The sequence below is a fragment of the Anarrhichthys ocellatus genome, unplaced genomic scaffold (genome assembly GCF_004355925.1).
Source record: "Anarrhichthys ocellatus isolate YVR2014 unplaced genomic scaffold, GSC_Weel_1.0 scaffold32, whole genome shotgun sequence".
Classification (NCBI taxonomy): domain Eukaryota; kingdom Metazoa; phylum Chordata; class Actinopteri; order Perciformes; family Anarhichadidae; genus Anarrhichthys; species Anarrhichthys ocellatus.
Window position 1 is genome coordinate 1,054,270 of NW_022280062.1, and position 14,083 is coordinate 1,068,352.

At 40.7% G+C, this 14,083-nt stretch overlaps 1 protein-coding gene across 1 annotated transcript; it reads right to left on the minus strand.

Moving 5' to 3' along the window:
- Nucleotides 1–1,315: 1,315 nt before the first annotated feature.
- wnt3a (wingless-type MMTV integration site family, member 3A) lies at nt 1,316–13,713 on the minus strand. The gene is made up of 4 exons (XM_031865311.1): nt 13,616–13,713; nt 8,649–8,890; nt 2,667–2,932; nt 1,316–2,571 (listed from the first exon to the last, which is right to left on the minus strand). The coding sequence occupies exons 1-4, from the start codon at nt 13,684–13,686 to the stop codon at nt 2,092–2,094; spliced, it is 1,059 nt and encodes a 352-aa protein (XP_031721171.1). The 5' UTR covers nt 13,687–13,713; the 3' UTR covers nt 1,316–2,091.
- Nucleotides 13,714–14,083: the final 370 nt, after the last annotated feature.

Genomic DNA, 14,083 nt, shown 5'->3' on the forward strand with positions numbered 1-14,083 from the left:
ATTATAAAAAAACATCCAATTTTAGAAATCTATAAAAACGCAAACACTAGTTTGTACAAAACTTTGGATTTTAAGACTTGACACAAAATTAGAACATAAGCAAATTGTCCACACAAGCAATCAATCACATATAAAGTGTACAGTAATAAATGCAAGAGAGCAGTTCTCGTACTGATAATGGTTGCTGTGTAATTTATTGAAGATGATTTAAAATGTGAAACTGGTCATGACTGCTCATTAACATTTTCAGTCAGGTTGAAAAATAATTATGAGTGGGAATTTATAGCCTACTGTACATGCCTGAGATATTACATTGGCTGTAAACAATAATTCATCAGTGACTTTACACATCTCTTTATAGTCAAGGCTATCAGTGAAATGGCACACACTTTTTACAAACATTATTATTCTCAGATTTCAGTAGTTTTTCACTTTCCAAATAAATAAATACTGTGTTGTATTTTTATTCAAATTAAGGGAGAGCAACATTAATCATTTTGCCCTGATGTTTAGCATGACTACAAAACCACAGGAAACTAAAATAACATAAACTCTATTTTGGTCTATTTGGTTAAAATGGGATTTACTGTATGCAAGAATTAGTCAAAACTTCACATTTCTTTCCAAACTACATATAATAGATTTCTTTCACAGAAAGAATCAACACATGCTAGAATATACATATAACACAAATGGACAAAGTATGTAAGGACCTAAACCCACAAACTTACACAAACACACACAAATATTATCTTTACTTAGCAGCATTAAAATAAGGGAAGTATTGATAGTTTCAGTGATGCTGCTCATTGTTTAGTTTCGGGAACAAGAAGCCACAGCTGAGAAGCATCTCATGCACAGGTTTTGGTCATCATTTTATCACAACTGCGAATTATACTGCATTATAGAGAGCTTATATGACACACCTTAGTTTGCGTTTTGTTTGCCATTTGTGTTTTATTTTACTCAGGTGAACAGAATTTAACTCTATTTAATCAAATATCATAATAAAGGAATTTCACGTGTGTTTGAATGAAACAAAAATATAGTGGGAATATCCCTTTTATAAATAACAGTTTTCCCCACACCCAGTCACATGAGACATTGCTAATACTGATAAAAACAAGGAGAACATGCTTCATATTTCTCAATGGGACACAAGTGCTGACCTTTCAGATTCATTTGCAGCTCTCTGACCACCGCAGACTAACAGGAGGGGGGGGGGGGGGGTATTTTCTTGTCTTTGGTCATCACTACGATGTTGTTCAATGCATTGTTACTCTTAAGAAAAAGCTTCCAGTGTTTTCAGGTGTGCAGGATGTGTATATTGTTTTGCCGATTTTCAGTTGATGTGGCTCATGTCTACTCTCGAGATAAAATTAGTCATTTAAAGCAGATATTAACTCGTTAGCTTAAGAATTTGAGAACATGTAAACACATTGCAGCATAATAACTACATTCACTCAGGTGCAAGTGCATTCTTACCCAAACATAAGTAACATATTAACACTATAAAGAAACTCAGTCACACAACGATGTTAGTTTTCAGATATACACATACAAACTTAAAATGTTGAGGATGAGAATGCGTGCTGTTGAGTGTCTAATCTTGTAAATTGCTCATAAATGTTGTCACTTTTTGTGACAAAACCAAGTTATGATTACACATTGAAGAAAATGTGACACTTTCACTATTTGCCCCGTAGACTTGAAATCATTGGCAGTGCTGGACTATTCTCAACAAAACTAACTACTTAAAACACAGAAAACAAAAAAATATCACCAATATGGTGTTTGTCAATTAGCCGACTGTACTTTCCTACGTCAAAAAACTCTTTCGTCATCACTACAGATATCAACATTGTTGTCATCATCACCATCTGCACGGCTCATATGGATGAAGCTTTGTGATGTCAACATCTACTCAACCCTTGATCACAGTCCATGGAGTCCATGGACTGTGATCAAGGGTCCATGGACAGGTCGGACAGCTTTACAGTCTCTCATGTCTTGTAGATGAGTTGCTGTATTCGTTCTTCTGCCTAATAAAAGTCTTAAAATTTTGGTGGAAAAGGCGAAAACCAGATGTCTTTATTTGCAGGTGTGCACATCGTAGTCTCTCACACACTCCTGACAGCTGACGTAGCAGCACCAGTGGAAGATACAGTGACACTTCTCCTTTCTCTTCTCAGTCCTGGTGTTGTGTCCTCTGCCGCAACAGAGGAGGTCACACCCGTCTATGCCGTGGGATGTCAGGTTGCAGATGCGATCGCGGGTTCCAAAGGAGCCGGTTTCAGGATTGGGGTCACAGAAATTGGGTGAGCTTTCATAGTAAACCAGGTCGCGCTCTGTGGGTGGTTTGAAGTAGTTGTACTTAGGTCTCAGAGTCTCCACCCATCCGCGGGACTCCTTATGTTTCTCTACCACCATCTCTGATGCACTGTCATATTTATCCTTCATGTAGTCGCCAATTACTCGGAAGTCAGGCTGAGACCACCAGCATGTCTTGACCTCGCAGCTGCCCGACAACCCATGGCACTTACATTTGAGGAACATGTTGTCGTTGAGGGACTGAGAATGAAAAAAAAGCGTGTTGATCAAATATCTGAATGAAGAGAAAACTGCTACAACACAATCAGCAAAAAAAGCTTTTTAAGAGAACTCACCATTCTTCCTGCCTCATTGTTATGGCGGTTCATCGCTGAGCGTGCATCAGGGCGATTCTCCCTCGCATCAGCAAACTCTCGGGACACCATGCTCCCAAACTCCACATCCTCGCTGCAGCCACCCCACTTCCATCCCTCACCAGGGGGGCCCTTGTGGCGTGTGTCACAACCGCAGATGGTGGCTGAACCCTCAGCGCAGGCACGGGTCACTGCAAATGCCACTCCCGCCGAGGCAATAGCATGAACAAATGCTGACTCTCGAGTGGCTGGAAAGAGAAATTCAGATATCTGTAAGACATGGAGCATTGGAAAAATACTTGGAGGCAAGATCCTGCAGTGTGATGTCACGTGAGTAATGTGCTCCTAATGTGCTCCTAATGTGCTCCTAATGTGCTCCTAATGTGCTCCTAATGCTATTTTCAGGATTCAATTTATAGAAAAGTTGTAGCTGTAATTGCTAGGACATGTAGGTCACCGCCTGTTATATGGATATCTGCTTGTGTCAGGTCTTGTATGCTTGTATAGGCAAATATTTTTCAACACAAGCCAACATGAAAACATCAAACAAACTATACATAACTGTAGAGTTGGCTACACATGTTAAAGTTGTATCTACCAAAGTGTGTGTTCATTCAGCGCAGACATCAATCATCCTGTCTCTGAATAAGGACAGCAAGTCCTCTATGCCTCTGTCTGACATAGCTAACTGATGACTCAGAGGGATCAGGATCCTCCAGATAGATGAGAGGAAGAGACGGGCCTGACAGGCCTATAATTAAGGGACTCAATTAAGCTTTTGAAAGGTTAGGAAACTACCTCAGACTCTGGGGACAAATCATAGACACAACATGGAGATGGGACTGTAATGTCCAGATACGCAATCCCGAAAACAGCATTTCACAGTTAGATAAGATGAGACGTTTTCAATGCTTCAACAGAATTCATTATAACAGGGATTTTGCCTTGATTATACTTGTATGGTCTTGCACAATGACAAGAAAAGAGACGGAGAGAACAAGATGAAGAAAATAGAAACACCAGGTGTAAATATGAATTGAACAAACAGAGAGTAAAGAAATCGACACAGGGTTAAAGATCAACAGTGACATTTGGGATTGTGTGCATGTGTGTGTATGTGTGAGATAGATAAAGTGGCAGTGCATGCTTCTCTCTAAAGAACAAGAACAACAGAGGGGAAAGAAAAAAAGAATGAAGGGAGGAGTATAAAGCTAAAGGGAGTAGGAGCTCCTCCCTTACAGCAGGTTCCAACCAGTTTGAGGACTAAAGGGCATTAGGAACAATGATGCAAGGGAAAAGGTCTACTGGCATCCTCCACCACAAGGCCGCCACCACCCACTTCATACTGCTCTTGTACACCCACAAGGTTACTAATGTTCACAATACATCTGAACCTCTGCTCTCCTTGCTGGAGTCCCGCTTACATCCACCACAGATCATTTCACTTGGATATTGTCATATTGTTTTTGCAATCAAGGTAGCTGAGGGCTGTAAGATGTAAACCACAACATTAGCTGTTTTGGTTTCAGCTTAGTTAGATTCTTCTCTGCAATACAAGACTGGATCATCTGCATAGAAATATAGTAGATTTGAGCGTGTCCCAGAATATTTGTCAGTATTTATGAAAAGTGTGAAGATATATGGACCGAAAATAGGACCCCGGGGGACTTCATTGCAAACATGACCTTGTGGATGACAATGATGGCAATGATGCTGCAGAGCAAAAAGGGGTGGAGGAGTTCAAATGGGAGAGGAAAGAGGATTATCTTTAAAATGAGCAAAAGAGAAGGATCAAGGGAAATTCTGTTTGTGATTAGACGAGCTAAACTGAAAAAAAAAAGATTGTGACAGCACCTCTCTCTTTAATAAAGTCTTCAAGTGCCTTGATTTCCAACAAATACAGAGAATATTAACCCCAACAAAATGTAGTCCTTTACATTATATTGTCATTATTTACATAATACAAGACTAGTGTTGATGCAAAAGTGAAAAGATTAACTGCAATCAAGCATATAAGTTTATATGCCAAGCAATGATGCTACTGTCCACAAAACTCCTAAACTCGTATTGGCTGCGCAGAATCGTTCACCAATAAGCTGCAAACCTATATGTTTCAGTCCATAAAATCTGTTGTTTTTATTCTAACCACTCAACCACTAAAAGTGTTTAACACGTGCATACACAGAACATAGATGGTTTATGAGACTCAAAATGTGAACCTGGTGCCAATTTGAAGGCATATTTTGAACCTGGTGTGTTGTTGAAGCATTGTCCCTTAGTATCAAAAAGCCAACTAACATTATACAAACTTTTGGAACTTCTAGGTTATACAGGCGCCGTATACACCTGTAATAACATTTACTTCAACTGGACACACCAGCTCTTACATTAGTTGCTTAGCTTCTCTTGATTTTACGACCAATTTATGGTATTTCAGGACACAATACTCCAACAATGCTCCTCCACCAAACTTTGCCAGACCCTGGCAGGCCAAGTGGTCCCTACAACCTGCTGGGGGGTTGAATCCCCTATTGTGCTGCCACTGTCACGCTGTGTTAGTCCCACAATGGCCCCAGATATTTTATATGAAATTTGCCCTGGCCAGTGATTAGTGGGGACCAAGTTAAGTCATAGCAACAGAGAACTATGCATTGGCTGGACCCCGCTTGTCGGCAGACGGGGAAATCCCTATTCAAATGGTTTAATAAAACAATCTAAAGGGCGTGTGAATGGGGAAAAGCACTTTCTCTCCTGCTTAATCTCATGGTTGCGAAGATATTGTGCTCTGAGCAGTGCCCAGCAGGGAGTGGGGCTAAGGTCCCCCCATCAACTCCATTTACCACACCCCTTCTTTCTTTCTTGCCCAGAGTTAATGATATACTGGTGTGCTAGTTTCCCTCCCCCAGCATGCTGAGACATACGTCTCATGAGAAGCACAGACCTCTTAGCTCATCCTAAATAGTTACACTTTCTCATCCTCAGGTCATAGGTCGTAACCCACATCACCTGACCTTTTCCCAGTTAGTTTAGTTGAGACTTCATGATTTAGGTTAATTTATTAGGTGGATTTCCTTGTATACAGAATGCAGGCAAGGCAGAGGTACCTACAGGGAATGAAAGTTAGATAAGTTAGAGCTCCAACAGTATGAAACTTTGCAATACATTTCAAATGCTTTAAATATTACGTAATAGGAGTTTCCTGTAAACCTCACTTGAATTTAATGGTTTCAAGTAGAATAGTGATGGTGCATGTCTATACCTGTGTGGGTGGCAACATCTGCAAAATTGAGACTGTCCACTTTTTGTAGCAAAGTTGCCGTCACTAATTCTATCATGACTCATAAACTGGAGCCTGATTATACCCATATAGTTGGTAGGTGTTCTGTAAATACAAAGAATGCAGAAACAACTCTGGGATTGGCTCCACTGACTAACAACACCTGCAGAGCTTTCTATCACCTTTCATCACAGGCAGATTCCAGCAGTGCATGTTTTGACACTTTAGTTAATGTAAATTAATGAGTGCTGACGCAGACATAGCCTGCAGGTAGGGCTCGTGATTTGGGGTGTGGAGTGAGAGACAAGCGTAGAGAGAGAGAGAGGATCTGGCCACGTGGAAGGGAGAGAGGACAGGCACATACTTCTTAGTATGTGCTCATTTTAAAGACAGGAGTAACTTAAATCTTTCATGTTTTAGTGCTTGAGGTTGGGAATGGGTATGCGTGACAATGTACATTTAGATGGTAAAGTGTTTGTGTGTGGTCAAGTCAATGTATGATGACATTTAGCATGCGTATGTTTATGCATTTCTATTTGAAAGGAGGATGTGTCAGTGATCAAAGCATTTTTCCACAAGCAGAAACAGAAAAATGTCCCTTATTTTCTTTTAAACTACAGTCTCAACTCAATTCCCATAATGGCCTCCTCTCCTTAAAGGTCCATGTCTTTCATTCTTCTGGTATTTATCCAGCGCTTAATCCACCTATGTAGAACAAACTTTTAATGTCCTCAGTGAAGGTGAGGAGGACATGGACAGTGATGGGCTAACTGATAGGAACTAAGCCCCTGAAGCCTAAAGGCGCCTTCTCTTCCTTTCAGCTTTGGCCCCCAAAAAGGCAGGAGGAAACCGACACACAACAGTCTGAAACGCAGACAAACAGACACCAGTGAGGACAATGGCCCCGTTGCACAGACAAACACCGGCATCAATCAAATCCAATGAAATGGAAGCCCTCTCCTACTAAGCCCTATCAAAGGCCTGTGAGCCCCTGAGTCACTCTCATTGGCCTCTGACAAAGGCACTTAATCCAGCCACTTTGACCTCTCACATTATTAAGGGCCTCAGTGACCTTAATCCAATCAAAATGATTTACTAAAGCCCAGTAGCTGCCTCCTCTTTCCACTCAGTACCCCTGCAATTAAGGGCCTGGGAGGGGAGGCAATGGGAGAGATGTGGTGGCATTTTGCACCACAAAAGGGCTCGGATTGAGAACCCCTATCGTTAGCCACCTACTTGAGCTCAAGCCTCTTCTATCAACTGGCTCAGGAGTTTATTAAAAGCAATTGCCCTCACTAACCTCCAACCCTCTGTGTTTGCATCAATCTTCCGTAAACTAGGTGACAGGTTAAGATCCCTGAGCCTCAACTCCTCTTCATTCTCAATTTTGCAGCTTGTAACTCATTTTAGAGTTAGCAAGAAGCAACACAGATGACAAAAAGAAAGCACGAAAAATAACTTCCTGGGACACAAAATTATAAAACGTATCTGCTCTACTCCCTGGAGCCATTAAGGCAATACTTGGAAATGCACCCATGCACTTTCTTGCTGGGAGTTAGGTGAGAAGATTGATACCATGCACTGACATCTGTCCGTTAAATATGAAGCTACATCAGGCGGTTAGCTTAGCTTAGGAAAACAGCTAGCCTGGCTCTGTCGGAAGGTAACAAAATCTGCCTGCACAGGGGGGATTTCTGCAGCCTGATCCCGTAAGTAGACCAGAATTGACATATACTTAAAAGTCCTAATACATCAGCACAGCATCTAATGGGAAAAAAAATATCATGAAAAATTCTAAAACTCCATTTACACTCTTGTGTAAGGCTCTTCAGATGTGTAAAGCAATCACAGGGGATTCCCTCCTGAAGAAAACTCCAACAAGACAGAACTCACTCGTCTTAATTGTGTACATTATTTCATGCATGGAGGCTGCTCTTGTTCAGTCTCTATTTAAACAAGGATTTGTATGAGCACAATGAATGATGCACAAAGGGAGTGCAGCTTTTCTAATGCAAATATAAGACAGACATAATACAGAATTGTTAATAGAAGAGTTAATAAGCATTGAGGTACAATAACTCTTTTTTTTCAGGTGGTTTGAAGTACCAACTTCTAAGAAATTACCAGAAACATAATTTGGGACAGTAGGGTTAGACAGCATCACAAAAGTAAGTATTGTGGGTGGAATGTCACTTGCACTAAGACCATCTTTACATAGAATTAGATCTTACATGATGCAACTAGGCCTATTTATTTGTTGCTTTTTTAATTTGGAATAAATATGTTGCTGTTATGTTTGTCATATTTAATGGTCATCTAGATTCTTGACAGCCTCTTACTTTGATTATTGAACTCTGACCCGTTTATGGGCAAGTACCACTATTGCAAATGCTTCCAAGAAATTGGTTTTGTCTGACCTTTGAAAACCCCGGTTTTGGAAAAGGTGAACTCGGTTGATAGCTTTGTCTGTTAATCCCAAATGAACCAAGTAAACAGTGCCAAATGAAAACTCCAGGAATCTTTCAGGGGTGAGTTGAAACACGAATGTTGGAGACCTGTGTTTGAGGTACACCCACAGATTCTTTGCATGAAAAAAAACAGCATATGTGCAATCTGATGATGTTAAATAGAGCACACTACACATCTTTTTTATAATTCACATGAAAGTGATTGCTGTGTTTCATTACCTTTATCTAACACTGGCCCAAAAATGGCCAAATTGTCATTGACCGTGGTGCAGTTCCAGCGTCTCCCTCTGAACTGGTGCTGGCACTCCTGGATGCCAATCTTCACCCCCTCGGCCACACTGGGCATGATTTCCACATAGTTCCGGCAGAAACGCAGCTGTTTGGGCACCAGACCCGGGATGCTGCCACAGAGGATGGGTTGAGTGCCCAGTGATGAGTACTGGTGGCCCACTGCTAGTGACCTACAAGGAGATGGGAAGTCACAGTGTCAGTGCATTTTCATGATCTTTATCTATTGAGTCGACGTTTCTCAAGTGGAAGACTAATTTCCCTCTCCAGGTGCAGTGTAATTTTACGTCTGAGTTTGATTGTGTGTTTATTTGCTGTGTCAGATGCTACCATTAGGCGTCCATCCTTTATCCCTTCAACTACCCTCTGTGCAGACACCTGGCCTTTGTGTGTATTGAAATTGCAGCCCTGCTCCACAGAAGCAGGCAATGTTTCTGTCTAAGATGAAAGTCCACAATGCATCTAGAGGTCTTCATAGACTTTAAGCTGACAACTTGGAAAACTACACCTTGTTATTAACTGTCCGCACACTTAACAGGCCTTCGGCTTAGGGTAATAAGGGTGCAAACCCTACATTGAAACTTCAGAGAGTGTATTAAGTGTAACACAGAACAACCCCCCCCCCCCCCCCCCCTTCCTTTGAGGAAGGTATTCTGGGATACAACAAGTGCAAACTTGGTTCACTGATTACATCTCTCTGTCTCGTTCCCTTTATTGCTTTCTCTCTCTCTCTTTCTTTTCTGTTTCCTCTCAATTAGGACATTTAGTAGCTAGTAATCATAGAAATGGGATATCCATTGTATCATTGCATATATGTCATTTTGCCAATTTTAAGAAACATTTTGCTGCTCTGCACACGACAATCTGTTTGTGTTTCCACATCACAGAGAGCCTTATTGACTGATACTAAAGGTGGATAATTGGTTTGAGTTGCATGTTAATGTTCATTAAATTACACATATAAATATTGTGGCAGTATATATTAATTAATTTAGATAAACTAATAACCCGCTGACCTGAGCTGCTCAGTTTTTATTGAATTGTCACTAAAATCAATATTTTAATGACTTAATTATTATTAGCAGAGTTCCTATTATCTTTGGCAAGTGCTGCTCTGTCCAGACAAGTCTACATTTCACCTCAACGGTAATCTGCTGATCCTCCCCTGAGTGATGCAGGGTTGATAATAGTTACTGTAGCTGTTGCAGAAATGCAGAGCTAGAGCAGGTGTGCAGTCTTTTGCTGCTCAGTTAGCTCTCTATCTATTGACCCGTTCACTGTTGTTCAAGGACTAATTGCTGATCAACAAGATTACAAAACCTCCTGACACTGGCCTCAGGCTGCTTCCTTTAAAAGCTCACAGCTCAAGAAAAGATCTCCTCAGCCCACTGACCCTTGGCTGACCACTTCTGAAGGCAGCAGAACACGTTGACCTTGAATACTTCAATTGTAATTTTAAATTTAAAGGCCGATTTAACTCCATTCTCAATATCACAATGTATTGCTCTCGGTTTTCAAGGTGCGTGTAAGCCCTCCGCTGACAGGTGAGTAAACCACTGTTATTTCCCCCCAGCAAATGTCAGAGTTGTGCGTCACACTGGTTTTCTTCACAGAATTTCTCACCTAACTTCGACAGACCATACCGCCCTAGTTAATCATAAATGAGACATTCAGTAAGCGAGCAATGGCAAGTTGAAAATGACTCCAGAGGAAATCGTATTCGTCTGCAGTTTGTCTGCAACATCCATCAGTAAACAAGGACACAATTACACAATGACCTCTCTTTGGCCCTTGTCAGTCCAAACACCCTGAAGCACATCTTTCCCAGCAGAAACCTGAGTCCACATCCCAAACTGGTACAGACTTTTGGTTTGCCACTAACACGCACAACAAACGGACCTGAAACTCTAAGAAAAACGTGTACAACAATTCATCAGAGGTTCAACAATGTGAGACGTTTACCGAGACTGAATGGAGGTGAAAACAAGCCCTTCAGGCCTGCATTTTTTACAAGTAGTAGTCCACTGTCAGTCTGGCTTGAACCTCCTCTGCTTTCTTTTCATCTACAAGGAAACATGTTGTGTCTCTGAGGTTTCCCTGGTATTTTTTGCATTAGTGATAGAGCACCAAATGTATCTCAACAGCAGAAAAACTGTGCAGATTAAAGGTCATGTAGGAGTTTGCTCTTGACCAGAGTCTTCAGTGTTCCTTTTTACTCCTCAGGATTCATCTGTGAGGTTTTTTTTGTTGTTGCATGCAGCCGTGCCACACAAAACCATCATGACACATTGTGCTTCGATTGCTCCGCTCTTGTGTGTCTTTGCATCTGTCTCGGTTGTGCTGAGTAATGAGTAATCCATGCCACCTCTTCCTGTATTAGGAAATGGTCCAAGAGATGACACAGGGCATGTTCCATCAGGGATGATTTATTTAATGAACTGTGGTCAACAAGTGGATTCATTGATGTTGTTAAGGTTTATGTTGCCAAATGAACACTTCAGTGAAAACTGTTACAAATAAATACTTAAGTAAAGCATCTATCATATAAAATGTTTGTCTCAGTACAGACTTTCCCCCTCTCATCTAAGTGTATCCAGCACAGGTTTAATGCATATTTCAGCAAGCCCAAGCAGGGTTCCTTAGAATTACCACTTTACTTGTGGGCCCTGGGGCCTTGGAGCCGACTTTGACATCAAGAGAATATGTTTGGGAAAAGGAATGTGCGGCAAGCTTTCACCTCCAGGTATTTATCTTCTAAGGTGGGGTGGACTGGGGAAGGGGGTGGTGGGTGCAGCCAGGCTATGTCATGGCAGGTCGAGTAGAGACAGACGGGAACCTGTCTTAGTGCATATCCCTCTCCCCCAGAGACTACCGTGGCACAGAGGCTGAGTGTGATCCAGCTCCGATGGCCACTTGAAGCAAAGTACAGCAGAGTCTGTCAGCGAAACATCACAGGTTGCTTTTCACAGTAGCGAAAGCTCTTAGATAGCTGTCACGCTGTTTGAGAACAGAGAGACAATGCAGCCGTATTGAGCGCAATCTGAAAGGAACCACGTTATTTGACTTGGGATGAGTTGCTGTGATACAAAAAAACACATCAGAAGTCTTGAAATAAAGAAAAACTAAACTTAAGTATCACGTCAAGACTGACTTCATTACTTTAGATTCCTTGCATTGGTAGGAGTGATACAGCAAACTTGCTGCCGGTATTTATCTCCAAAAGCAAAAGAGTGGCAAGTAAACATAATTTACTTGCCACTCTTTTGCTTCTGTAGACTCTTCAATCAAAGACTTCACCCACCCTCCAGAATCAAACCATCAACACAGGAGTTAGTTCTTGACTTGCTGCAGTTTTGTCATGACAGAATGGAAACCTGCCTTCCATTGTGTCATTCATAACATGGGTCAAAGAAAAAAGAAAAAAAACAACTGTATGGAGATTGAAATTTAAGGGTTTTCTTTTTTTCCAGTGTGCATACGTGTGTCAATCAGCAGAGTTCAACATGGCACAGCACACTCTGGCATCGAAAAGAAAAAAAAGAAAAATGAAAAACATGCACATATCAAGTGATAAAACATAAAATTAGACTAAACATCAAGTTGGTAGAGCATCTGCTGTGCACTAACTTTTAGAACTTTACTGATTTGGGTTATTTTTTCCCCACCAACTGTTGTATCAGGATTTCCTTCCAGCTGTGCGTGTAATTAGTTTCTCATCAGTATTACCACCAGGAGCCCCATTAAGGGAAGAAGATTACACCCAAAATCTAAGCAAAACCATATATTGAACCTTTATTTTTAATTTTTTTTATAAAACACACATTAGTTGTTAGTTTGTTGCTATCAAGACATTTGGGATTGATGTGTGTAGCTGATGGATCAAGCATGGAAATTGTGCAACCAGACAAGAACTTCTAAAGAAGTTGAGACCGAATATTTATACAAAAAAATGTATTGTTAAAAAAAATAATGCCAATTAGTGACATTTGTCAGTTTCTTAAATATCGGGAATAATAAGGCTGCTGCACCGTTACTTAACAATCTCATCAGTGCATGTTCTGCAGTGACTCTGTGCTTCTGTTGTGTTTTAAAAAGAGAGAGCGAAAAAAAATGCAAGAAAGACATTTGGAAAGTGAAGAAACTGAGATATACCCTGCAGCAAATGCTGCTATATCACGCTTAAAACTGGTGAAATTGTTTAAAGCCTTCAGTTATGTTGTGTTAAAAGTGAAAGAATTTCCTCTCATCTGATAATACAATTTAAAGGATTGAACTTCAAATGTTGTGTTGTCATTATTAGCATAGATAACAAAGATTACATAAAGAATAGACCATGCATTAACAGTATGTGTTACATGATCAGTTTGTCCCAAGCATTGAGGTTAAACCTTGGGCAAGATTTCATATTTGTTCTCTGCCACTTTGACCCCATACACACACGCACACACACACACACACACACACACACACACACACACACACACACACATATACATACATACATACATACACCCACACACTTTGCACCTGCTGCACTCTGAATATAAAAACAAAATGCTCTCAGTCAAATTGCATCGTTCGTCCTGTAAATGTTGGTGTATTATAGCATTAAAAATAAACTTACAATTCATTTTTTTTATTCGTTATTAGTTGTGTTTTCTACAGAGCTGTTCTTTGCTTTAAATTTTCTAAATAGAAAAGCGTCATTTTCTCTCCTCATCATTTCACTCATGTCAAACGTCTTAAAACTACTTCATCACCGGAGCAGCTAAATGTCCAGCTGCTGTCAGAAACGAAATTAGAAGTATAACCACTCACAAACTGACGCACAAACAGATCATTAGATACAACACAAATATCACCATTCGTTCGGGGATGTAATGAAAATAAAAACTTACCACCAGATGGGATAACTTGCCATGACATGCGTAAGCCCACAGAGCAACAGGAAACATCCAAGGTATATCATCCTTAAAGTTTCGCTAAAACTTCTCCAGCAGAAAGCCTACATGCGCGCGCTCATGTGCGCACTGAGATTTTAACAGAAGATTTAGAAAAATAAAACAACGAATCCGCGCCAATGGATTTTTATTTCTGTGATCCAGAAACACTGAGGGATAATCTATCTTTCGCGACTACTCGTGGCAGAACTCGGGAGCCAAATATTAAAAGTTAAAAGCTGCTTGCTTTTTTTTTTTAGGACCCAATCAGCAGGTATTGCCAAAGGGGGAATTCTGATGATATGTTCCCTCTGTTGCCTAGTCAGGCAGCTTGAACTCAGACAACGGAATGAGCTAATTTTAAGATGTGTTTTAGTGCTCATTGAGAATTGGTCGCATTAGCATGCAGTGTGTGTGATATATAAT

What these genes read in the sequence shown, in the direction of transcription:
- wnt3a (XM_031865311.1), bottom strand. Translation starts at nt 13,686, where the DNA reads ATGATATACCTTGGATGTTTCCTGTTGCTCTGTGGGCTTACGCATGTC. An exon ending in GCAAGTTATCCCATCTGGTG is followed by an intron (nt 8,891 to 13,615) that starts GTAAGTTTTTAT and finishes ATCTCCTTGTAG; the next exon opens with GTCACTAGCAGTGGGCCACC. An exon ending in TGGGCCAGTGTTAGATAAAG is followed by an intron (nt 2,933 to 8,648) that starts GTAATGAAACAC and finishes TTCTCTTTCCAG; the next exon opens with CCACTCGAGAGTCAGCATTT.